The sequence below is a fragment of the Colobus angolensis genome, unplaced genomic scaffold (assembly GCF_000951035.1).
Source record: "Colobus angolensis palliatus isolate OR3802 unplaced genomic scaffold, Cang.pa_1.0 Scaffold533, whole genome shotgun sequence".
NCBI classification, from domain to species: Eukaryota; Metazoa; Chordata; class Mammalia; order Primates; family Cercopithecidae; genus Colobus; species Colobus angolensis.
The window spans coordinates 436,720-460,941 of NW_012118855.1; the positions used below are offsets into that span (position 1 = coordinate 436,720).

Genomic DNA, 24,222 nt, shown 5'->3' on the forward strand with positions numbered 1-24,222 from the left:
TCTTCCTTCCTTCCTTCCTTCCTTCCTTCCTTCCTTCCTTCCTTCCCTCCTTCCTTCCTTCCTTCTTCCCTTCCCTTCCCTTCCCTTTCCTTTCCTTCCCCTTCCTTCCTTCCTTCCCTCTTTGTTCTCTCCTTCCAGACCTCCAGCTCTCTAAGTCCTCAGCACAGTCATATATCCAGGATCCTGGGTCATTTTCCTAATTGAAAATGATTGGGGCTGGGCACAGTGGCTCACGCCTGTAATCCCAGCACTTTGGGAGGCCGAGGAGGGTGGATCACCTGAGGTCAGGAGTTCAAGACCAAAATAGTGAAACCCCATCTCTACTAAAAATACAAAAATTAGCCTGGCATGGTGATGTGTGCCTGTAATTACAGCTGCTTGGGAGGTTGACGGAGGAGAATCACTTGAATCTAGGAGGTGGAGGTTGCAGTAAGTTGAGATCATGCCACTGTACTCCAGCCTGGATGACAGAGTGAAAAGAAAGCAAGAAAGCAAGAAACAAGGAAGGCAGGAAGGAAGGAAGGAAGGAAGGAAGAGAGGGAGGGAGGGAGGGAGGAAGGGAGAAAGGGAGGGAGGGAGGGAGAAAGGAAGGCAAGCAGGCAAGAAAGAAGATTGGAAAGAACCCTGCAAGGTGGGCCTGAGCCTCCCACTGATGTGGTTCCAGAGTTGGCTGTAGAGGGGGTGGCCTCTGCTTGTGGCCAGGGTTTGGGGTGTTTGTTCTAACAGTTCTGGTCAAGGAGGAGACCCCTTGGCCTTGACCTCTTTCTCAACTGGGCCTAAACAAAGCCCCCATCACCATGGTGGCAGGAACTCTTCCCAGAAGCCACCCTTGGGAATGCAGGGGCCTGGCAGGCTATCTGGCCAGAGTACTAGATCTTTAAAGCAATGCTGAGGGCAGGAGAACTGGGTAAGTGTGGTGGGGCCCAGGCTCCTACACTATGGAGAAGCTCACAGGTGATTCTGATGCACCGTGAAGAGTCAGAGTTAATGCCAGGAGTGAGACTGGAAGAGGGTGGGGCAGCATAAAGGCTGACCTGACTCTGAAATGCTCGTTCCCAGAAGCCACGTGATGGCCAGGACCTTGGGCCCGGGCCTACTCACCTCTCCTCCAGCAGGAACTCCACCTCCAGCTCCTCCATGCCCTGGTAGGGGAGGGAGAGAAGGCGACTGTGAGTGGCGTCTGCACATCCCTGCTGACCGGAACCCTTTGCCTCCCGGAGAGCCCCTGTGGACCTGCCTCCGTCCTTCCCCCACGGCTGCCTGCTGCCATGGAGTGCGCTTGTTGTCTCCTCTGCCAATCTCTGTCCCCAAGTCTTTGACATCAGGAGCATCACTGACAGGGAGGTCGAGGTATGGAGTTGACCCCCAGCCCCAGCATGTGCATTCCTCTGCCCCAGAACATCTCCTTTTTGTCACTTCCCTGGCTTCCCACTGCTCTTCTGCCTCCCCAAGGGGCTCAGTGCCTGTGGCAAGGGAGCGCTGAGATATGCCTTCAGAAAGCTCATTCCTTCCTTCACTGAGTCCCTCACACCTCTTGCTGTGTAACTGGAGGCAAGCCAGGGCCTCACTGGGCCTTACTCTCCCCACTGGAGTGTAAGCTAGGTGAGGGCAGGGATGCTAGTTCCCAGGTGACCCAGTGTCTGGAACAGTGCCGGCCCCTCATAGGCACTCAAGTGCTGGTTGAATGATTGAATGGACAGCATCCTGGGGGCTCCAGCTCCGACTGTCTCTGATCTGCAGATTCGCCCGCCTTTACCCTCATCTGTCCTCTGTTCCTGGGGCCATCCCAGCAACGGGACTCTGAGGGAAGAAAAGGAGGGAAGGGAACCAAGGCTTACTACATCTGCACTGTGTTCTGTGAATACTGCTGATTGCCTGAATTATGGTTTCTCATTGAAGTCTCACAACAACCATCTGTGGTAGGTATTAGGATTACCATTTTGTAGATGAGGAAACAGAAACTTAGGAAGTTATTTTTACGGCATCACATAGTGAGTGACAGTGCTGGGATTTAAACCAGCAGCACCATCTTTTCTCAACTTGACTGTGTACACAGAGAAGAGCCGTGGGAATCAGCACCAGCTATGAGGTTTTTATGAGGCGGGAGTCTGAGGGCCCGGACCCCTGCACCCACCTGCGGGTTGAGTGGAAACTTCACGTGGGTTTTCTTTCGGAAACAGAGCTTGGTGAGGTCATAGAGAACTGTCAGGAGATGGTCATCTGGTGTCACTGTGTCTTCATCACAGACACTCAACTCTAGCACGTTCTAGGGAGAAGGAAGGATGCCAGTCTGGTTACCATGGTTGCATTGACCCCTTCCCAGAACAAGGGGCCTGACCTCTGTCCTAGCAAGGAGGTAGGTCTGGGGGATGGGAGACAGCCCAGAAGTCCCTGCTCGGACGTGAGAGACATTTGTAGGGAAATGAATTAAGGAAGTAAAGTGTCTGTTCCCTCCTTTTCAACTCCCTGAAGCCTTCTTGGCCTTCTGCTCTCTCTCCTAGTAGAGAATTTTGCCTCTTTTACAAGCTTAGTAGAGACCTGTGAAGTATGGAAAGATTTCATTTCACCTGAGGGGAAGGATGGATGGGAAAGAGCAAGCAAGACCCCTGCCAAGGTATAGAATGTGGCCAGCACTGGGCCCCTGGGCACTGAAGACAGCCCCTTTGGCGCTAGAAAATCCAGATCAGGGAAGCTAACATCTAACACTACAGGGAGTGATGTGGCAAAGCTTGTAGGGATTCTGATAATTGTTGGGGTTGGGGTGAGGTATGTGAACTCTATCCTTTGACTCATCAGCCCCTGGTAAGGTCTCATGGATGGTCCCAAAGCAGCTACCCTGTCGTCTGGCTGAACTCTGAGGTCAATGTTCTCAGGTGACATGGACTAATCTCCGAGGCCTCTTGATCCAAGGATACTGGGAGAGGTGGGTTGAGGCTGCCTCTTAAATACATCTAGTGGACACAAGTTGGTTCTGGAGGTTCCCATCTGGATGTGATTGTTGATCTCATAATTACTAGAAACCCAAGTATGTCCCAGAACCAACCCAGCAGCTCCACAATCCAAAGGAAGCTCAAATTCTGATTTCAAGATGGCAGACTGAACCCACATCCAAATCCTCCTCCCTTACCAAACTCACATGTATGATAGAAAAGGTATTTACAAAATAATAAATATAAAGCCCTTCTTAAAAACAAAAAGGATACATCACATAACAAAAATAAATAAGTATCCCTAAAACATGGAGGCAGTAAGGTGGAGCTGTCAAGCCTCAAGCACCTCCAGACTGGGGCTGATGCCACTATGATGAGGCCAAATTTGTCTTAAGGGATCTCTTCTGAGGCTGTCACAACTCAGGATGCTCAAAGGATAATTATCCCATGGGAGATGTGAACTCAACTTAGAGTCATCATATATCTGAAGACCAATCCTATGAAACAATTCAACAAATAAAAGAATACACACCCAAAGAAATGGAAATAATAAAGCAATATGAAAATAATTTAAGAGGCAGAGAACCCTCTGGCTGGAATTAGACTGGCCTCAGACCTAGTGAATAGAATGGTTCTTCCACTCTGTGTATTCCCTGCTTGGAGAGGACTCTGGAAACACAATGTTTTGGATTAAGAGACACCTAGTTTTAGCAACAATTAGGACAAGAGAGACCGGGAGAAAAAGCTAGAAAGATAAATAGACTCAGAGAGGGGCAAACATGAGACAGGCAGAAGGAAGTGGTAGGTAAGTGGGAAGACAGGTCTGTAGGACAAGAAGTAGGCAGAAAGAGAAACAAAGGGGCATAAGAACACAGAGGCAAAGAGAAGGACAAGTGGGCGAGAGGGGAGTAGAAATGCAGACAGGGCAGACAAGTGCAGTCCTCCATGTCTCACCTTCACTTGGCTCTGGATCTGGAAATTGAAGCTTTCATTCCACTCTGGGTTTGGGCAGTTGGAGATGGTCCTTGTCCTCAGCTTCTTCTGAGAGGCGGTGGGTAGCCAGAGGCTCACAAAACAGTCTGTCTGGCTCACTGTCCAAGAAAGATAAATGGAACCAATCCAGGTTCAGAGAGAACATGTAGAGTCAAAAGGGACTTTCAGGCAAGCCTCTTCCAGAGCCAGGCCCCATCTCAGCTCCAGTTCTTCTCCTCACTCATGGGTCTAACTTTCCAGAGACCCAGATCCCCAAGAAGTCGCAGACTGCAGGCTATGGATCTCACAGAGAGCGACCCAGTCCCACTGGCCATTCTCATAGACACAGATGGCCTCTGGCTCTTATTAGAAGCACCCTTGTCTCTGAGAAAACACCTGCTGGTTTGGGACAAAGTATGGTCACACAGTTTTCCCTCTGCCAAGGTAAGATCTGGAAGACCAGACCCCAAGGGTCTGGATTACTTCTTGTCTTAGCCCAGGGACCAGGAAAACCAAAGTAGGGCCAAGCGCTCCCTCTGGGCTGTGGAGAAGTGAAGTTGAGAAGGAACAGTCTTTTGTGAGTCGGTCAAGAAGAAGGGCCCCAGTGGGCAAGGGCTCGAGTGAAACTAGCTGTTCAGCAAGATCGAGGAGCAGGAACCCCCATCTCCATATGGCTTAATGCCTCCACTGCATCCAGCCAGGCTCTTCATACCTACCCTGATCTACAGCGTGAGGTTATGGCCCAAGAGACCCTCCCCTTTGTGGCCACGTACTTCTTTTTCATTCTAAAGGAACAACCCAAGGGTGATGTTGCTGGATATGCTCTGGAGAAGGAACAGAGACTTTGACTCCAACAAGCCCTCCCAAAATGACAGAAGGTCTCCTAAGTCTTCCACCTGGAGCAGCAGAAGGGATAGGGTGAAAATAGCAGTCCAGGCTGGCTCCCTGCTCTATTCTACCTGGGAGGAGGGAGGCAGAGGGGCCATGACTGCCCTTGTCACTCTCCTGGCAGTCAGTGAGGGTGAGTCCCAGGGTACACACCAGATACATAGGAAATGGTGAAAGCCAACACAGTTTCCGGTGTCAGAGAATCCTCTTGACAGTAAGCTGGTGGGAGAATGGGAGTTCTACACTGGTAGGACTGATTCAAACTAGTTTTTAATTATTAATAGTCACTGATGAGAGTGGAGCCAGGGCTTTCTTTGCCCTACATTGTCACCACACTGAAAGGTTTATCAGAATCAAGAGTCCTGATCTAAATCACAGGCGTTCCTAGCTTCTGATTTCATCCCTGAAGTCTGGTTGATCTTTGAGGCCTCATCATTTGGTGAATTGGAATTCACAGCCCTCCTCCTATTGAAGAAAGGTGAGATGACACTACCCTTTAGATGTCATGATAATCACTTAATTCAGACAAAAAGAATGACTGAAACCCAACAGAATCAAAAGAAAATGATGACCTCATCACCCTACTCTTCCCCTCTATGCTCTACCTGCTCTTCCTTACCATTACTCAGGTGTCCAGGCCAGAAACCAGTGTCATCCTTGACTCTCACATTCAGTTGATTTAACCCTTTGTCTCTCTCGGGCCCCCCCAACTTCTCATCTGTCCTGCCACTGCCCTGGTGTAGACCACCATAATCTCTGGGGCCACTCCCCAAATGGGCTTCCCATCTCCTGTCTTGCCCTACTCTAATATTTTCTCCACAGAGAAGCCACAGGGAGTTTTTTAGATGTGACCGTGCCACTCCCCACTTTAAGATCCTCCAGGGGCTCCCTTCTGCCCTCAGAAAGGAGTCCCAGCCACTCAAAGTGGCTGCTGCTGCTCACTTCCCCAACCTCAGCCTCATCTCTCCACCCTCCCTAATACCCCACCCCTGCCCTCTGTGTGTGAGCATGTCTACGTGAGCACACACATATTCACACACATTTACACGCATATGCATGCACTCAAACTTACACACACGCACTCACACTTCAGACTCCAGCCAAACACAGTCACTTGTATTCAAAAGTGCCTTTGCCCATGTAGCTCCCCCTGCCCAGAACACTCTTCCACTTTCATCCACCCTTCCCCTGGCTAGCCCCTTGGGGCTTCAGAAGGAACCTCCTCTGGAAGCTTTCCCTGAGCACCCAAGTCTGGGCCAGGTACCCCTGAGCCCAGGGTCCTCTGTTCCTCCCCTGGGGAGCACCCCTATGCTGCACTGCACCAACAGGTAGGCTCATCTGTCTCCATACACCGTGGCCACAGGATACAGGTACAGATACGTCACGGCAGATACAGGTAAGAGGTCAGCGTGTCTCATTGCTCTGCTGATAGGGAGACTCACCGGGGACCTGCTCAGCCCTCTTGAACCCCTCTCTTAGCTTTTCCAGAACACTGGCCCCTCCTCCCAGGCCTGGACCACACCCCTCAGGTCTGTCTCCTGTATGCTGGGAGCCTGCAGGCAGGGACCGGCCAGCTCTACACCTACTGGCTCTGTAACGCGCTTCGCACGCACGATTTAAGGGACCCTGTAAGAGTCCCTTCCCTCTAAAATTGTTTTCCTGTCATTAGTCCATGCCTAAAATTCTCCCATTAAGCCCATTAAATAAAAACTCAGTATTTTTGGCCTAAGGCTTAAATGTCTAGTTAAAGAAATATTCCTGGCAGAGACAAGATTGATCAGACACCCACATTCCAAGCACTACTTTTTCAGTTCTTTTGCAGAGAGTGGCTTCCCCTGCCCACCCCCAGCAATGAATGGTTAGGCAACTGTGACCTGGCTCTGAGAATTTCATGGACTATGGGGATTTCCTAGGCACAGATAGGTTCGAATCCTTGTACCTAGTGGAGTGACAGAGGGCTTGGTCATCTGAATGACATGTCTCCTTTCCTGGAATGTGGGTGGCAGAGATGACTCAATCATCTCTATAGATGTTCAGAACGTTGTCTCTCTAATACCTCTGGAGACACCTGTCTGATATCCCTTGGGGTGCTGGTTTGGGTTTTAATTTGTTTTCGCAAGAGAAACAAAAACTCCTGACCAGTGGGAGGTTTCCAGGCCTGATTGTCCCTCAGTCCTGGCCCAGGGCTCTTTCAGTTATCAAGAAGGAGTCAGCCCTGAATCTGAGTATTCACTGCCATTCGGACTCTTCGAAATTTTAGGAGACTCAGGCACAAGTTACAAGACTAAATGGAAGTGCTGCTTATTTTGGATTCAAACTAGAAGGGAAAAATTGGGGACAAGAGTAACCCAGGACCTAAAAGACTTCGAGATAGTCTTAATCTAACCCAGGCAAGGTAGCAACACGGCTTGCCTTCTGCCTTGTTCCTCAGGGGAAATGAGGAAAACGTAAGCAACAAGAGGGTTTCCAAAGAGGACCAGGTATCGCCCAAAGGCAGCCTGCCTGCCCGATGAGCATGTGGGGAAGGGAGGAGGAGGCTTGTAGAGCCAGACCACAGCCTGTTTCTCTAGCTGCCTGCCCTTCCTCACACCCCGTCACCTGCTGAGTGGCAGGTGTGGCAGGAAGAAGAAAGAAGAAAGGGCCCTGGACAATAGGAGGTCTGGGCATGCAGGTGCAGGCATGCAGATGGGGGCATGAAGCCAGGTGACTGGAGGGGCTGGGACAGATACATCTCAAAAGAAGTTGAAGGGCTGGGCGTAGTGGCTCATGCCTATAATCCCAGCATTTTGGGAGGCTGAGACAGAGGATCACTTGAGCCCAGAAGTTTGAAACCAGCTTGGACAACATGGTGAAACCCTGTCTCCACAAATAATTTTTTTTTTTTTTAATTTAGCCAGTTGCAGTGGTGCATGCCTGTAGTCCCAGCTACTTGGCAGGCTGAGGTGGGAGGATCACCTGAGCCCAGGACGTCGAGGCTGCAGTGAGATGAGATTGAGCCACTGCACTCCAGCCTGGGCAACAGAGTGAGACTCTGTGTCAAGATAAAATAAAATAAAATAAATAAAATAAAATAAAATAGAAAAAGCAGAAGGAGTTGGAGGAAGGTAAGCACTGCTGTGGATATGTGGGAGCTGGGCTGTCCCAAGGAGGAGGGTGAACTCTGCCCAAGAGTGGGAAGGTGTCCAATTGGCCACCGAGGTATGGACAAGAAAGGCAAGAGAGGTGGCCACGTCCCAGACCCAGAGGACATTCCCTGGCTCCTCAGATTGTTCACCGATGGGCTGGGAAAGACCCCAAGAAGCTTGAGGAAAAGTCCCAGGCCCTCTGATTGGCCACTTGGCAAGCACAGACCCAAACTAGAGGTTACTGGAGCCACTGCTGCTGGCGCAGGCTCTGGACACGTTGCCCTCCAGAGGCTCTGTCTCTGGAATCCTGCTTGGTCTCTTTGCTGTCTCTGGGACTCAGGGCCCTCCCACACTCACCCATTCACACTTAGCTCTCCATTGGAGTGACAGCTTCCTACAAGTTCCCAGACTCTCCGCACCTGCACTCTAGCACAAGCTGCATACAAGCCCTCAGGAAGTCATGCAATCTCTTCCTCAAGACCTCAGGCACCCCAACACTTTGAAGGCATCCAATCCCTCCTCTGCCTCACTTCCTGGTTCTCCACACCTGGCTTGTCTCCTCTCTTCCCACACTCTCCACACCTGGGATCAGACCCTACTTCCCTCTTAGGCAATCGTTAACCTCTCATTGCAAAATGGGCCTCCAGGGCCTCTCGTCAAGTTGTTGGGAGCATCAGGTAGTGTGTGGATGTCTGGCCACAGGTCAGCCAGGCAGGTGCTTAGAGGGTGTGGCTCCCTCCCTCAGGACAGCCTCTCCCCAAGATAGGGCTCCCAAGGCCTCTGGATGCTCAGGCCCTGCCCCTCTCAGACCCCAGGCTTTCTGTGCAACTTTTCTTAGCCACTCCCAGCTCTCAGCGTTCTCCTCTGCCTCTAAACTCCCTGGTGACAAGATGGAAATGCTTGCTGTCTCCTATTGTTCTATAACTGCTCTGGACATAGATAGCTCCTCTTGTTAAAATGTACACTCAATCTCAGGGCTCTGTGTCTTCTCTGCCCCTCTCAGGCCCTCCCTGGCCTTTGGGGATCCCTGTGGTCCTTGAGTCATTCTTGTGTGGTTACTGGTGAGCAGGGATGCTCCCCACCTGTGGGGCCTGGACATAGAGCTTTTTCCCCCTTGGGGGCCAACTTCCTCTCTGGATGGGGCCGGGGTGGGCAGTGTGGGGAGGGGCTTTCGGTTCTCATGATGTCTTAAAATGCCACCCAAAGACAGGGGTGGGGAGGATTCTGCCCACTGAGGTGCCTCCATTGACCCCCGTGGCCTGGAAATGCAGCAGGCTCTGGGATGAAGCGGGAGGCTGGGGCTGCCAGGAACCAGCACTGCACAAACAGCCCTGCTAAGTCAAGCCACATCCACGGGCTGAACTGTAGAACTGGGTGCTGTGGGCTCTGCATGGCCCCCAAAGCCCCGTTTCAGATCTCTGTCTTGAGAAGGGGCTCTGGGAGTCACCTGGCAGCTGGCTCCATGATGCCTAAGCACCTCTCCTTCCACTTCAGCCCAACAGGCCCTAAACGAAAGAAGGAGCAAGGAGTGCTCCGTGTGGGCAAAGCTGGTGCTCTTGGAAATCGATTCCAGGAAGAGAGAGTGGGGAGGAGACAGTTAGCAAACAGAGCTCTTGGGTAGTGCCGAGGGAAGAGCATGAATGAGGGGCCTGGAAGAGTGACAGAAACCCCAAAGTCTGAACTACAACTTGAGTACAGAACACACATGCATGCACATGCATGCACACACATACACTTATACACCATGCTCGAGCGCACACACACACCCGGATCCACCTGGCCATTTCTCCAGCCAGGGCCTCTTCCATCCAGACCCTGTAAGCAGAGGAGAAGGAGAGAAGCGAAGTGGATACTTACGTATATCAGCCTGCCGGACATTTTTCATCCGGATGACCCGCACTGTCAACAGGTGGCATGGAGACAGCCCCTCCTGTGGAAGGAGAGGACAGAGGACTCAGTCTTCAAGCATCAGCCCAGGGCCATCGCCCAGGGGGAGACTTTCCCTCTGTGCCTCCCCACTTGCATTACAGCAACCCCCAGGCTGGTTTTCTTTTTTTTGAGACAGAGTTTCACTCTTGTTGCCCAGGCTAGAGTGCCATGGCACGATCTCAGCTCACTGCAACCTCTGCCTCCCAGGTTCCAGCGATTCTCCTGCCTCAGCTTCCCATGTAGCTGAGGTTACAAGTGCCTGCCAGACACCCGGCTAATTTTTTGTAGTTTTAGTAGAGAGGAGGTTTTACCATATTGTCCAGACTAGTCTTGAACTCCTGATGTCAGGTGATCCACCCACCTCAGCTTCCCAAAGTGCTGGGATTACAGGCGTGAGCCACCTTGCCAGGCTCCCCATGCTGTTTTGTCATTGTTTGCTGGGGTTTCTGTCTGTTCTTCAGCCTGGAAGGTCCTGGAAGCTCCAGAGAGCCTGGGACCCTGACTGGTTTTTCATCTTTGTACCTCCAGTACCTACAGCATGCTCATTTTCAGAAGGTGCTCAATACATGTTCATTAAGTGAGTGAATGAATGTCCTAGCCCCATGCACAGAATGAGTGCCCACAGCAAGGGAGTCCTGAGGTGTTCCCCTCTCCTTTCTTCACTGCTTATTAGCACTTTCCTCCTACTGTCCCACGTGCAGATATTTGCCCTTGCCCAGGCAAGATGGCAGCCTGCTTGGGAGGCAGGCACAGCGTGGCTGTGGGAAGGGGTGGGTGACAGACACTGATCGTGCACGGTCACATCTACTCACTGGGAGACCACGTGCCAGGGGCTCACCCCCACTGGTACTTATTTAGCTCCAGCCCAGACCTTTGCATCTCCCTTGCCCTTTGGGCCTCTTCCCCATGGTATCCTCCCGCGAGTCCTTCTGGTCACTCTATTTTCCCTTCCCAGGAAACAGGCCACCTCTCGCCACTCCACCGTTTCTCACAAGAGGTCCTTGTGGAGTCTTGGCTGGTCTGCAATGACCTCTCTTTCCTGATGGCAAAAGCTCAAGTCGTCCTTGGTTTGATGACTGGCTCCTGTCAGACGCCTCTGCGGGTCACGATAACCCCAGGGGACCAGAGCACTGAGGTGTCCCCCTCCCCTAGCACCTTGTCCTAATAACTGGGGTGCAGCAACACCCCCAGCCTTGCCCCCTCGGTGCTGACGGCTCCTCCTTCCGTCCCACCCCTCTTCTAGTTCTGATCACCTCCTGGGGGCTCTGCCATCATCTCAAGCCCATGTCCTCAAGGAACACCCAGAGCCCTCCCTGGGCCACAGTGTCCAGAGCAGTGGCTGTGGTTCCTTAAGGCCCCGCACCCCTCCCGAGCTGCCCCAGCACTCTGAGTCTTGCAGCAGCCACTGCTCTACTTTGTCCCCCTTGGACCCATTACTTTCGGCCTCCCAGAGGCCCTGAAACCACCTTTCCCAGCCGCACCAGCTTCTCCGGACCCTGCAGAGTGTCGCCGGATCATCCTTCCTGCCTACCAAGGGACCGCAGCTCTCTCCCAGTGCCCCTCTGCCTGTTCACTCGGCCCCAGGTGTTAAGCCTGTGGGAGCCACTCTCGTTTCACCCCTCTCCTGGCCGGCATCTCTTACATGGCCTGTCTTCAGAGCTCAGGGCCTGCGTGCTCACTGGTGGGGCTCCCTGCCTCCGTCGTCCTGAGGGTGCCAGCCCTCTGATTGTTCCTCTGAATGAATGAACCATCTTCTAGAGTATTATTTTTGAGCACCTATTGTGTGCCAGGCCCTATGCTAGATGCTGGGGAGTCAGGGGTGAATACGAGGCGGAGACAAAGAGGTTAAAGGCAACCGCAGCCAGTGGTTTTGATGGGGAGAGCAGGTCAAGCTGGCCACAGACTGTTGCTGTCAAGGCTTGGGGCCTCTCGCTGGCTGCAGAAGCCTCCCTACCATCAGTCATGCTCCTGGACTCTGGAAACCTCTTCTGGTCCCTAGAGGCCCAAGTCTGCCGAGCTGAGGTGCATTTCCACTCAGCTGGCACAGCCTTGAAGGGACAGTCTCACGCCTGTTCTCTTCAGGAGTCCTGGTTCTATTCTTGGTTCATGCCTTTCCTGTTGGAATCTCAGGACTTGAAGCCCCTTCGCTGAGGGTTTTATCCAGGCTTAGATGAGTCTTTGTTGTGATCCATTGCCAGCCTGGGCCCCTGGTAAATGCCTACCAACCGAATGTCTGTATTTATAGAAGCCTCTGAACTGGCACCCTCGACGTGCCACCCTGCGTGTTCTACTCCGTATTGCCAGAATCGCTTTATACCTTTTTAAGAGGATGTAATTCTTCTCTCTTTAAATACTATTGGGATTGAGGACAGGGGAAACAAGGTATGAAGAACAAAAGTTTCTATGATCCCACCACTCAGAGATAATCTTTTTATCTTCACTTTTTTTTTTTTTTTTGAGACAGGGTCTCACTCTGTTGCCCAGGCTAGGCAATCTTTTGATGTTGGTCCTTTCAGACTTTCCTGGGGGTTCTTGGGGCTTAATTATTATTATTTTTTTTTTTTTTTGGAGATGGAGCCTCACTCTGTCACACAGGCTGGAGTGCAGTGGCAGGATCTTGGCTCACTGCAACCTCTACCTCCCAGGTTCAAGCAGTTCTCCCTCATCAGCCTCTTGAGTAGCTGGACTACAGGCACTCATGACCACGCCCGGCTAATTTTTGTATTTTTAGTAGAGACAAAGTTTCACCATGTTGGCCAGGCTGGTCTCAAACTCCTGGCTTCAGGTGATTCTGCCTGCCTCAGCCTCCGAAAGTGCTGGGTTTGTAGGTGTGAGCCACCGTGCTCGGCCCCTGGGGTTTAATTCTGAGCAGCAACAGAATGCCGATTCTGGGAAGGTCACGTTATTTAGCTCCTTTTAAGGTGTCCTCCTCTCCTCAACAGCTGCCTCAAAATCAGGACAAAAGTCAAACTCACAGTCAATTATACGTCTGGAGATTTATTCTGTGAGGTCAACTCTGCAATATTGAACATTTCATGGTCAATAACTTGCTCTAACAGCATTCTGTTGGGAGCCGGAGATTTGGGCCAAAAGCCGTGCACACTGCTTCTCTTTTGGTGCTGCAGACACGGCTATGGCCTTTGGCCAGACCTCCGAGGCATGGTGCACTCCGCCTTTCTCACTCTGCCTGAGCGCAGCACGCACCCTGGGCTGGCCCGGTGAGGAGGCAGGGTCAACTTTCACCAGCAAGCTGTTTTGGCAAAACCTGTGCCCACTGGCCCACTTTCTCAGAGGGCAACTAGAGTCCAAGCTGTGGAGGCTTCAGCCCAGGCAGGAGTCCGTCCTGAGGGATATTCCACAGTGTTTCAGGGCTCTGAACCCAGGTCTCGTGGTCCTCTCAGCCATCACAGCCCTTCTCCCGCCTCCAGGAGGGGCTGCCTGTGGCCCAGCCTGCCTCCTTCCATATCTACTCTGGCAGGGAAGGCGTAGCCACACTCTCCCTCGGGACCTCACTCCAGGTGTCCTGCCTTCCAGGACAAGTTCACTCCCATCATCTAACCTCAGTGCCTTCCAGTGCAGGTGACCATTTCTTCCTGCTCTAACTCAGCAACAATAACAGCTGGCATCTGCTGCGTGCCAGCTATGCGCAGGTGCTGTGTACAGGTTCTCCGTGCATTATCTTGCTTAATCCTTACAACCACCCCACGAAGCAGTTATTAGCCTCGTCTTTACAGACGGAGAATCAGAGGCTAAGACTTTTGACGCAGGGCTCACAGCTAGAATCAGAGACATCCAATGCTACCTCTCAAGCCTGTGTTTCTCCCACTGGGATAATCTGTTTACTTGGCAAACAGGAAGACAAATGCTGCTTGCCCTCATTTCCTCTTCCTTGCTTTTCTTCTCCTTAAAACATTTTTTTCTGACAGATTCTTCTTTTCACTCAGCACTCCCCCAAGGCTGAAAAATAACCACCAAACTCTGACAATTCTTCCATGGCCCGCACTCTTACTGGCTGTTTCTACCAACGCATTCTAGGATATCCCCCTCTTTTTAAACACCTAGAGCACATCACAGCCATGAGGTCCTTGGAGAGGTTCCCACTTTCCAGTGGCCACAGATGGCTCCACTTGAGCCTCAGATCACACCCTCCAGCTCATGAATTTTTAGGAGAGACCCAGTTTTCAGGAGACAACCACATTTTGCCAGCACAGAATTGGGACTGGGAAGGGGGTTCGAGAGACATCCCAGCCGGGCCATGCCAGGAGGAAGGCAGCAGGAATATGGGACTTAGCTCTGGGGCCCAGATGCATTCCAGGAGCTAGGTCTATGAGAAATGGCCTTCTTCTTGGGTTGCAATGAATGTACCTATTTTGCTTCTGATATAATCTGTTCGATCAGTGTTGCTAGAGATGAGCAAAAATTCATGACCTGGAGGTAATTAATCTAGAGTGGAAAGATGCAATAGAGCAAAGCACAGTGTCTGTGATGTGTGTGTGGGAACCAGAAACCAGGGAGGCTGGGGAACCCACGTTTACAGGGTTGCTCATGCTGTGGTAAGGGCCAAAGCTTTAAGGACTCAGACAAGCTCATCTCTAGAACAGGATTCCCTGGCTGGGATTGGGTATCAGGGTGAAGAGTCAAAGTATTTAAGAACATACATGATCAGGCACTGTGCCAGCTGGGCTGCAGCCCTGGAGTAGGCACAGGCATTCATCCTTCAGGGGGGCATTGGGAGGGCCCTGGGGTAAGGACCAGGGAGCACTTGGGGACTTGGAGCTCAAGGCAGGAGCTGTTTGGCAAACAGTACAGAGGTATATTTAGCCACTTTGATGACCAGTACAGCTGGGACGGGCAGGACAGGCTGGACAGCAGTTTTCTGGGAAGCCATGGGAGAGAGAGGGCCCCGCTGCTCAGGCTGCAGACACACAGTCCCAGCCCCCTCCTCAGCCCAGATTCTGGGGTTAATCTTGCCAGGATTCCACTGTCCCCTGGGGACCTACTGGGAACTGGGGGACCTTGCCAGCTCATGTGGAAAAGAGGCAGCCCCTTCAATCTCAGGATTGGCTATGATGCAATCCAATGCTGCCCCTTCCCACCCCTGCTTTTATAGATATGACCTTCAGCAGGGGTGGGGGTGGGGAACAAAATGTATGACTCCGCTCTTGGCAGGCTCAGCTGGGCTGTGCTCTAGGTGCTGTGCATATGCGCTTATCTAACCCTCCAACCACCGCCAAGGAAGGCATCATTATCCCTGCTTTACAGAGGGAAAGGCCGAGTTTAGAGAGATTACATCTCAAACAGGCTCACACAGTCCGGGAGTGGCAGAGCCGGGACTTGGACGCGGGTCTCCAGGGCCCATGCACTCCATCCACCTGGCTCTCACCGTGAATGTACAGCACCAGCTGGCAGCTTGCTCCAGGCCATGTGCTAGACTAGTCAGTAGCAGAGACAGGAGGAAAAGCCTCAGCCTCCACATTGGAGCTCTCCCTATACCCCAAGAATCTAGCCGTTACCACAAATCAGTCAAAAGAATAGTTAATTACCGAAGGGCTCCCAGGGTCAGGCTCCTGGGTGGGAGTGGGGTCTGGGGAAGGGTCTGACAACCATGTTTCAGAAGTGGTAGGTCTGATGCCCATCCCTGGGTCAGACATACCCTCAGCAAACTATCCCATGAAGTCTGGGGAGCCTGGAGAGAGGGGAAGATGGCTCCTGGGGAGCCTGCAGGAACTCCCTCCCCAGGGCTTCTCAGGTCAGGCCAGGCAGGTGATGCCACCTCCTCCTCCCTAGAGAGCTGGGTGTACCCTTCAGTTCCTGGCAACACCTGTCAGAGCTTAGACCAGCCAGGTGCCGTCTTCCAGAACATGTGGGCCCTCCTTTAAGGAGACCATTGAGAGGGGACATCATGGGACCCTAATACATGTCCCAGCCACTCTGAGCAACATCCCAGACTAAGGGTCACCTGGGAGGAGCTACTACAGCTGTTTTCCTTTTTATCACCAGGCTAGTTGAGTGGTCAGGGCAAGAAATCCCACAGGGACAGATGCAGCTCATGGACAGGCTCATGAAGCCACACTTGGGGCCCTGGGCTCTCAGCTGCTTCACTGCCCCCTTGGAGGTAAGCTCTGTCACCTCTGTGGAAGATCTCTCCTGGCCCAAGCTCTTGGAGGCTCAAAAAGATTGGCAGGAACCATCGCTGGCCAGAGGCCCTTCCAGCCACCCAAGTGCTGCAGGGAAACCAGGGCACACCCCAGGAGGCCGTGTCTACCTGGCTGGGCAGCGGGGGCACCGGCCACCACCCAGCATGGAGCTCCCTGACTTGGGCTCCTTGGGGACTGAACAGGGTCTCCATTTGCCCCACCAAGAGACAAAGCACTTTCAGGGCATCACCCATGTCATTCAATGATTTAATTTGAGCTGGGGAGGGGGCCCTGGGGAGGGGAATGAGGAAGAGGTGCTGCCTTCAAGGAGTCAACTAACGATCCTTCACTGCCCCCTTCAGACTGATCAGCCCCTTCAATCTGCCCCTATGGCAGACTGAAGCATTGAGGCCATCTCCCTATTGCCTAGATGGGGAAACAGAGGCAGGGTTGATCTAGAGCCCTGGCAACCTGATCTATGAACCCAGAGGTCTCCCTGTGAGGCTGTGAGGAGTTGGATAGACCCAGGAGCCTTGACTGTAAACCCAGGTGGGCAGCTGATGGCAACAGACTGATAATGCCACCAATTCTCACCATACACTACACCATACTCTTGCACAGCATAGGAGCTTAGGATGTTTGCAGGGTTAATACCTGCTTGCCATGAGGGCAGGCCAAATGTGGATCCCCCCGGCATACTGTCTACCCTGGGTGCTAGCCTGGCCCCAGGATGGCCCCAAACCACTTCATGGTGCCTTGAAAAGCTTGAGGGTACTCTCAGCTGGGCCACTCATGCAGGAGCCCTGGCCCCAACTGGGCTAAACCACTTCCCCCAGGTTTTAGGATGAGACTGCCTGAACCCAGGTCCCTGGGATGTCCAATGTCTACCAGCCTCCCTGAGCCTTGTCTCCTGCCCTCAGCTCCCTACCCCTGCCCCTCACTTCCTGGCCATGCCTCCCTGGCCCTCAGCCTCTGGCCCCAGCCACTGAGCACCCCTCCCTCACCTTCAAGGCACAGGTGGCCGAGGGCCTGCCGTCTTCTGCTTGGCATGGGTCTGGCAGGGAGTGGGAGACCCAGGCGGGCATCTGCCTCATGAGCATCACGGCAGCTCTCCAGCTGGGTGGCAAGATCAGTAACTTATACTCTGACTCAGAGCTCCACCCTCCTGGCCACAGCTTGGCAGTGGCTAGGATTGCTCTGGGAGTGGTTTGAGTGGGTAGACAGATACGGTGCTTGGGCCTAGATCTCTTCATATCAAGGAAATCACAGGTCTTCAGGTCATAGAAATACAGGGACCTGCAGGGCTCTGGGCCTTGGGGTCAGCAGTCCGTAGCCCCCAACCACTCAGAATGACCAGGCTTTCGAGGACACAGTGGGTGGCAAGAAGAGGACACTGGACCTGCACGACTGTAGGACTAGCCCGCCATAGTTTGGGAAAGCTCTCTCTCTTCAGCTTGTAGAGGTTATGGCTCATAGGTGCCCCTCTAGGAGGATGGGACCGTCGCTCCCAACTCCACTTCAGTTTCAAGGGTACCAAGCCCATGGGGTCCCTTCATGGGGTCCCTGGTCACAACTCCCAAAGAGACCAGGGTCAGGGCTCCCAAAGTTAGAGGGTGAAGAAAGAAAATAATTGCCCAATACTTCATGAAAAGAGGGTCTGGGGCAACCACCCCCTGTCCCCCCTCCTGGGAGGCCAGGTCGAGAGAGGGCGTGTCCAGCCCCTGCCTGGTCTCAGGACAGCTTGAAGGATGCTCCTGCCCCTCCCAGGTGATTCCTATCTCTAGCCTGGTGGCTCACTGAGGGGCCTGACAAGGGCAGCTTTGCCTGCTCTGCTGCCTGACTGTGTACACTGGGAGTTTCCTGCCTGAGCTATTGCCTGGGGCCCCACAACCGGCTTTTCTGGCCCATAGATAGAAGTGCTTTTTTGAAATTAGGATGAGATCTGAACATGGGACAGACTGGGCCTGAACGCAGGGATGGAACCCGGTTGGAGGTATCTGTGGGATCTCTTCACATGCCTGGCCCTCCAGAAAGTGGAGGGGCCTTAGCCTGCTGCCCTCACGGCTTCCTTCCTGCCCTACCCTCCCCTCCTCTGCCAAGGACGGAGACTCAGCACCATATCCCTCAGCAAACTCCACAAATTCAATTTAGTTCATGTACCTAGTAAGTATCTGCTGTATACATCCTACTAAGAGAGGAAATCCCAAGCGTGAAGTTGCTGACAGTCTGGCTGGAGAGCCAGATGCATCCAACCCCTCAGAGGCTCAGAGATCCAAGTTTCCCTATGGTGCCAGGGGACATCTTAGAAGGATCAATAACAATCCTTCACATTTGTGAAGATCCATGGTTTACAGCAGTAGTCCCCAACCTTTTTTAGTGCCAGGGACTGATTTCAGGGAAGTCAATTTTTCCACGGGTGGGCGGGAGATGGTTTTGGGATGATTCAAGTGCCTTACATTTATTGTGCACTTTATTTCTATTATTATCACATTGTCATATATAATGAAATAATTATACAACTTACCATAATGTAGAATCAGTGGGAACCCTGAGCCTGTTTTCCTGCAACTAGATGGTCCTATCTGGGGGTGATGGGAGGGAGTGACAAATCATCAGGCATTAGATTTTCATAAGGAGCATGCAGCCTAGATCCCTTACATGTGCAGTTCACAATAGGGTTTGTGCTCCTGTAAGAATCTAATGCCACTGCTGATCTGAGGGGAGATGGGGTTCAGGTGGTAATACAAGTGATGGGGAGTGGCTGTAAATACAGATGAAGTGTCACTCACTCGCCCACCACTCACCACCTGCTGTGTGGCCTGGTTCCGAACAGGCCATGGACTGGTACTGATCCAGTCTGCCCTGCATTCAGAGGTCACCCTTCATTCCACACTAGATTAGGGTCCCATAATCACGACCCTAAAAGGTCATACTTTACATTTGGACTTAGTCTCTAAGCAGTAGGGGGCTATTGATGGTTTTTGAGCAGGAGAGCTGAACTTTAAGAAGGCAAGGATGATTGATGTTGAAACAAGGAATCAATTAGGAGGTGAGATGTGAACCATCTGGGACAGGGGAAGTAGGGGGGGAAGTTAAGGGAGAGATAGGCCAGAACAGGCCGTACAAGCTAAGTCCAGGAGCTTCTGTGGCAACTCAACCCATAGCACTACACTGTCCTGAAAGCCATGGGTCCCATCTGTCTCCCCATCCCTTCCACTCCTCCACTCTTCCCAATCAAATAGGACCCAGGCTGAGCCCCAAACATCAGGGCATTCCTCAAAGCCTCCTATTTGGCTAATTTCTGTATTTTTTGTAGAGAACGGGTTTCACCATGTGGGCCAGGCTGGTGTCAAATTCCCAACCTCAGGTGATCCACCCACCTCAGCCTCCCAAAGTGCTGGGATTACAGGCGTGAGCCACCGTGCCCAGCCTGCACTGTCTTTTTAAAAGGCTTCTTCTATGTGCCTATGTTCCTTGATAAAGAAAATCCAATTTCCTAAAACAAATGTACAATGAGGAATATAATTTTCATGACATAAAGTAAAACAAGCCTTATAGCTTCTCTGGGTAAAAGGAGATTAAAAGAAATCAGCCATGGAAGTTAACATGTTGAGATGTCCCAGAACTTCTGGCCCACAAACTCGATATAACTCTATTTCATGATAACAAGATAACAAAGTACAAGCAGTACAAGAAAGGGCCTTCACCCGGTGTAGGTAATGTTTATATTCTTAGCGTCATCAACGTATCTGGCTCATGAATGTTTTCTGCCTTGCTTTATCTTTACAAAATATTCAAGGCCAGCTTAGTGCTTTTATTTTTTCTTTTCCTTTTTTTTTTTTTTTGAGATGGAGTCTCACTCTGTTGCCCAGACTGGAATGCAGTGGTGCAATCTCAGCTCATTGCAGCCTCTGCTTCCCAGGCTCAAGTGTGATTCTCCCACTGTAGCCTCCTGAGTAACTGGGATTACAGGCACACATCACTACGCCCAGCTAATTTTTGTATTTTTTTTTGTAGAGACGGAGTTTTGCCGTGTTGCCCAGGCCAGTCTCAAACACCTGGGCTCAAGCAATCTGCCCGCGTCAGCGTCCCAGAGTACTGGGATTACAGGCAGGAGCTACCGTGACTGGCCCTTTTCATTCTCAAAGCACTTGTATCCACAGTTCAGTATTTCTCATTTCATGAAGTCCCTGCCATTAAAACTTGTGGCCTCTGGTTTCAGCTAGATGCCAGGCTTCATTTCCCTGCTCTGGACTCTCTTGCTCACACAGTGAGGTGCCAAGAGCCTTCTGCACACTGAGTTTACTCCTTATCACCCATCACTTGGGGGAGGATGACATCCTCATTGTCTCAAGACTGAGCGTGGTATAGCGGTCTAGACTTTAAGTTTAATAGACCTGGGTTTGTACCTTCATTCTGTCACATATAAACTGCATGGACTTGGGTAAGGTTATCCCTCTAAGCCTGAGTTTCTCCATCTGTAAAGCGGGAAGCATAACAGTTCTACCTCATGGGATGGTTGGCCAGAATAAATGAGATAAAGGACTTAGCACATGACTGGCACGTGGCTGATTTACTGTAAGAGATTCATGGTACAGTAACATCAGGGATACAAAGACATCGTCGCTGCCCCAAGGACCTCCCGATTTAAGTGGGGTGAGACAGGAAGGTTACACAAATAGTCTCAGGACAATCATGTCACATACGAGAAGAGAGGTAAAAAGAAGCTGCTCAGAGAGCTTGGCCACTCAGGGCTGGGGAGGTCAGAAGAGGGCCTGGAGGAGGAAGAATTTGAACTTGCCCTTGAAGAAGGAAGGGTATGGGCCTGACAGATGAAGAGGAGGGGAGAGGACATTTTTCTCAGGTGAGGTGACATGAGTAGAGGAATGAAGGTTGGAGAAGGGGGTTAAGGAGGTTCATGGCTATGGAGTGAAAGAATCACAATCCTTCTTCAGTTGGCAGTGGTACTCACGGAAGGTTTTTGAGCAGAGAGTTAAGAAAGAGAGCAAATCCCGCTTCTACAGCAGAGCAAGTGACCCTCAGCACTGTGTGGTTAGGGTGAGCTGGAAGACCTTCATCAGCCATCATGGGGCTCCTGGAGCAAGTGGTAGCCTGCAAAAGGCCCCAGATCAATGCCTTTCCCTCTTTATCTGCAAGGAATGGCCACCAGGTTTAGTTTCCTCCAAATACCCTATAGGCTCCCAGAGCAGGGCACACTTTGTATCAGGCTCTCCAACTATCACTCTGGGCCCTGACGGGATAGAGCTCAGGAAAGAGAAATCTGCACGTTTGTGGAGGAGGAGGAGAAATTTGGAGCAGGGCCTGTGTGAGAGGGAGATGGTGGGAGGCCAGGTAGCAGGCTTCATTCATTTCTTCACTTTGCCTCTGACCGTCTCCCGTTAAGCCAGATCAGAGTCCTGCTCCGTCTGTGTTGAGGTGGTCTCACAGCCTTCCGCTTCCCCCTCGGCCCAAGTAATCACTCATTTGCCTCCTGTTGCTATAGATTAGGTGCGTCTTTTCTGGACTTTCGCATAAATGGAATCATGCAGTGTTTGCTCTTTTGTGTGTGGCCCCTTTCATTTAGCATAAGGCTTTTGAGATTTGTCCAGGTTTTTGTGTGTAACAAGAGTTTACTTTTTCATGGCTGTGTAGTATTCCCTTGTAAAATTATTACAATTTATTTATCCATTCATCAGTTGAAGGGCAAAATTCTTTCTTTTCTTTCCTCTTTTTGAGACAGAGTGTTGTTTTGTTACCCAGGCTGGAGTACAGTGGCACAATCAGGGCTCACTGCAGCCTTGACCTCCGTGGCTCCAGTGATCCTGTCACCTCAGCCTCCCGAGTAGCTGGGACCACTGGCATTTGCCACTATGTCCAGCTAATTAAAAAAAAATTGGTAGAGTCGGGGTCTCACTATGTTGCCCAGGCTGGTCTTGAACTTCTGGGCTCAAGAAATCCACCCGCCTCTTCCTCCTAAAGTGCTGGGATTACAGGTATGAGCCACCGCACACAGCCACAAAGTTCCTTCCCTTCATGCTTAGCAATCACAAATAAAGCTGCTGCAAACATTTGCACACAGGTTTCTGCATAAATATACGTTTTCATTTCTTGTGGCTAAATCCCCAGACATGAAATGGCTGGGTCTGATTGATGTTTTTACAGAGTGATGGCATATTTGGGCTCCTCTGAAAATCCCAGCCTTCTGCACAGAGCCTCCTCTCTTTGGCACTTTCCCATTTTTCCTCCTCTCATTTTCCTCTCTTCCTTTCCCTTCATCCTCCTCTTTCTCCCACATAGGGGATCTCCCTGGCTTCCCTTTTCCCTCCTCCATCCCACAGTCCTCTCCTGCCAAGCTCCTGGGTTCTCCCACATAGGGGTGGTTGTAACAGGCAGCCCTCACATTTGCTTGGTCCAAGGCTGGCTGACCAAGCACCCATAACTAGACTCTGCCAAGCTTCTTGACATCAACTCCTGAGCCAGGGTACCTCTGGGAGACTCCCAGACTTCACAGGGAGAGGGAAGGGGAGGCCTTCTAGCAAGTTCAGCCCTGCAGTAATTTAGCAAGGCTGAGTTTCTCCTAGTTCCACTGTCTTAAGAACCATGTCAGATGGTTCAAGTCTACCTGATATCATTTGGATGTTTGTCTCCTCCAAATCTCATGTTGATATGTGATCCCTAATGTTGGATGTGGGGCCTAGTGGGAAGTATTTGGGTCACAGGGATGGATTTCTCATGAATGGCTTGGTGCCTTCTGGTGGTAATGAGTGAGTTCTCGCTCTGAGTTCATGTGAGATCTAGTTGTTAAAAAAGACTTGCCCTCCCAACACCTCCTTGCTTCCTCTCTTGCCACCCAACATGCTTGCTCCCTGTCAGCCTTCTGCTATGAATAAAAGCTTCCTGAGGGCTCACCAGAAGCCAAGCAGATGCTGGTGTCATGCTTGTACAGCCTGCAGAACCTCTTTTCTTTGTAAATTACCTCGTCTCAGATATTCCTTTATACAATGCATAATGGACTAATATACTATGCCATTCACTGGTGCTCTATGTTTTGACTGAAATGGGTTCTAGCCAAGTTCTAACAGAGAAAAATAGTTCCCCATGGGCTCCATTTGGTTCAAACCCTGGAGTCAAGGGTCCCTGCCCACCACCCCACAGGGAAGGGGAGGCAGAAGGGACGGTGTCAGGCCTGGGAGGGACATGAGCAGGAGATGCCTTCAGATCACATCCTGGGTTTGACAAGGACAGCACAGCTGAAGAGGGCCTCAGCTCCCTACTGACTTTAGGTCAATGTCCATTTGCATTTAGGAAGGCAGTGTGGGGATGGGCAGAACACTGGGTGGGGAGACTTCTGTATATTTTCACCGTCTCAGGTGAGTCTGAGAGGCAGCCGTGGTGTGGACCATCCAAACAAGTGACTCAGAGGCCTTTCTCACTGCTGATTTCTGGGGTCTGGCTTGTTCCTTGCTGCCCGGTAAGGCTATACCATGCTTGGGCACAAAGAGAGAATAAGGTGGGAGATGTGTGGGAAGACACAGATTAAAAAATTGTGTTTGATGTTAGAAAGGAGGAACACAGCCAGGAAAGAGCTTTAAGTAACTAAAAATAGGCTGATATTTAATGAGGGGACCGAGATCTTTTGAGGAGGGCATTTGGGTTACGTGAAAACAGAACCTGTGGCTTGTCCTTGGCAGGATCCAGGGCAGGGGACTCCCCCACTCCTCTCCACTGCACGCGTGTGTGTGAGAAGTGTGTGAGTGTGAGAACAGGTGTGTATGTGAGCATGCTGTGAGCATGTCTGAGTGGTGTGTTGTGTAAGTGTGCGAGTGTGTGTTGTATGAGTGTGCTGTGTGAATATGTTGTGTGAGTGTGTGTGTTGTGTGAGAGTACTTGGGAGGGGACGCTCATGTGTTCTTGCCTTGACCTTTAGGAAGAAGAAAGTCCCTGAGCTCTTGCTGGGGAATAAATTCCAGTTGCACAGAGATGGATTAAAGTGAGCAGCCCTGTGGTGCTGGCCATGTGGTCCTTCAGCCCCGTTTCTGGCTATCCCGATGAGCCTCAGCCCTGCTTGCCCTGCCAGACAAGAATGAGTACAAGTCTTGTGGCCAGTAAAGGCAAAATACTCTGAGGATCTTTTCAGTGCCATGCAGTTGGTTTTAAGGTTTGAGTTAAAGAATTTTCACTGAGGAAATAGAGGAGTGGCTGAGCTGGCCCTTGTGACACCATGAGGGCTTCTGGGAGGGG

The 24,222-nt window shown here is 51.5% G+C and overlaps 1 protein-coding gene and 1 long non-coding RNA gene across 2 annotated transcripts in view; one reads left to right on the plus strand and one right to left on the minus strand.

Moving 5' to 3' along the window:
• Positions 1 to 7,866, plus strand: part of LOC105525435 — a 40,229-nt gene extending 32,363 nt beyond the window's left edge. Inside the window, exons 5-6 of the long non-coding RNA XR_001003922.1 lie at positions 260 to 450; positions 7,787 to 7,866. This is a non-coding gene — a long non-coding RNA (uncharacterized LOC105525435). The remainder of the gene's footprint in view (positions 1 to 259; positions 451 to 7,786) is intronic.
• Positions 1 to 24,222, minus strand: part of PLA2G4E (phospholipase A2, group IVE) — a 62,842-nt gene that overhangs the window by 21,168 nt on the left and 17,452 nt on the right. Inside the window, exons 2-5 of the mRNA XM_011961055.1 lie at positions 9,773 to 9,845; positions 3,885 to 4,021; positions 2,135 to 2,266; positions 1,102 to 1,142 (exon numbers count right to left, since the gene is read on the minus strand). Coding sequence (XP_011816445.1) covers positions 1,102 to 1,142; positions 2,135 to 2,266; positions 3,885 to 4,021; positions 9,773 to 9,845 — 383 coding nt within the window. The remainder of the gene's footprint in view (positions 1 to 1,101; positions 1,143 to 2,134; positions 2,267 to 3,884; positions 4,022 to 9,772; positions 9,846 to 24,222) is intronic.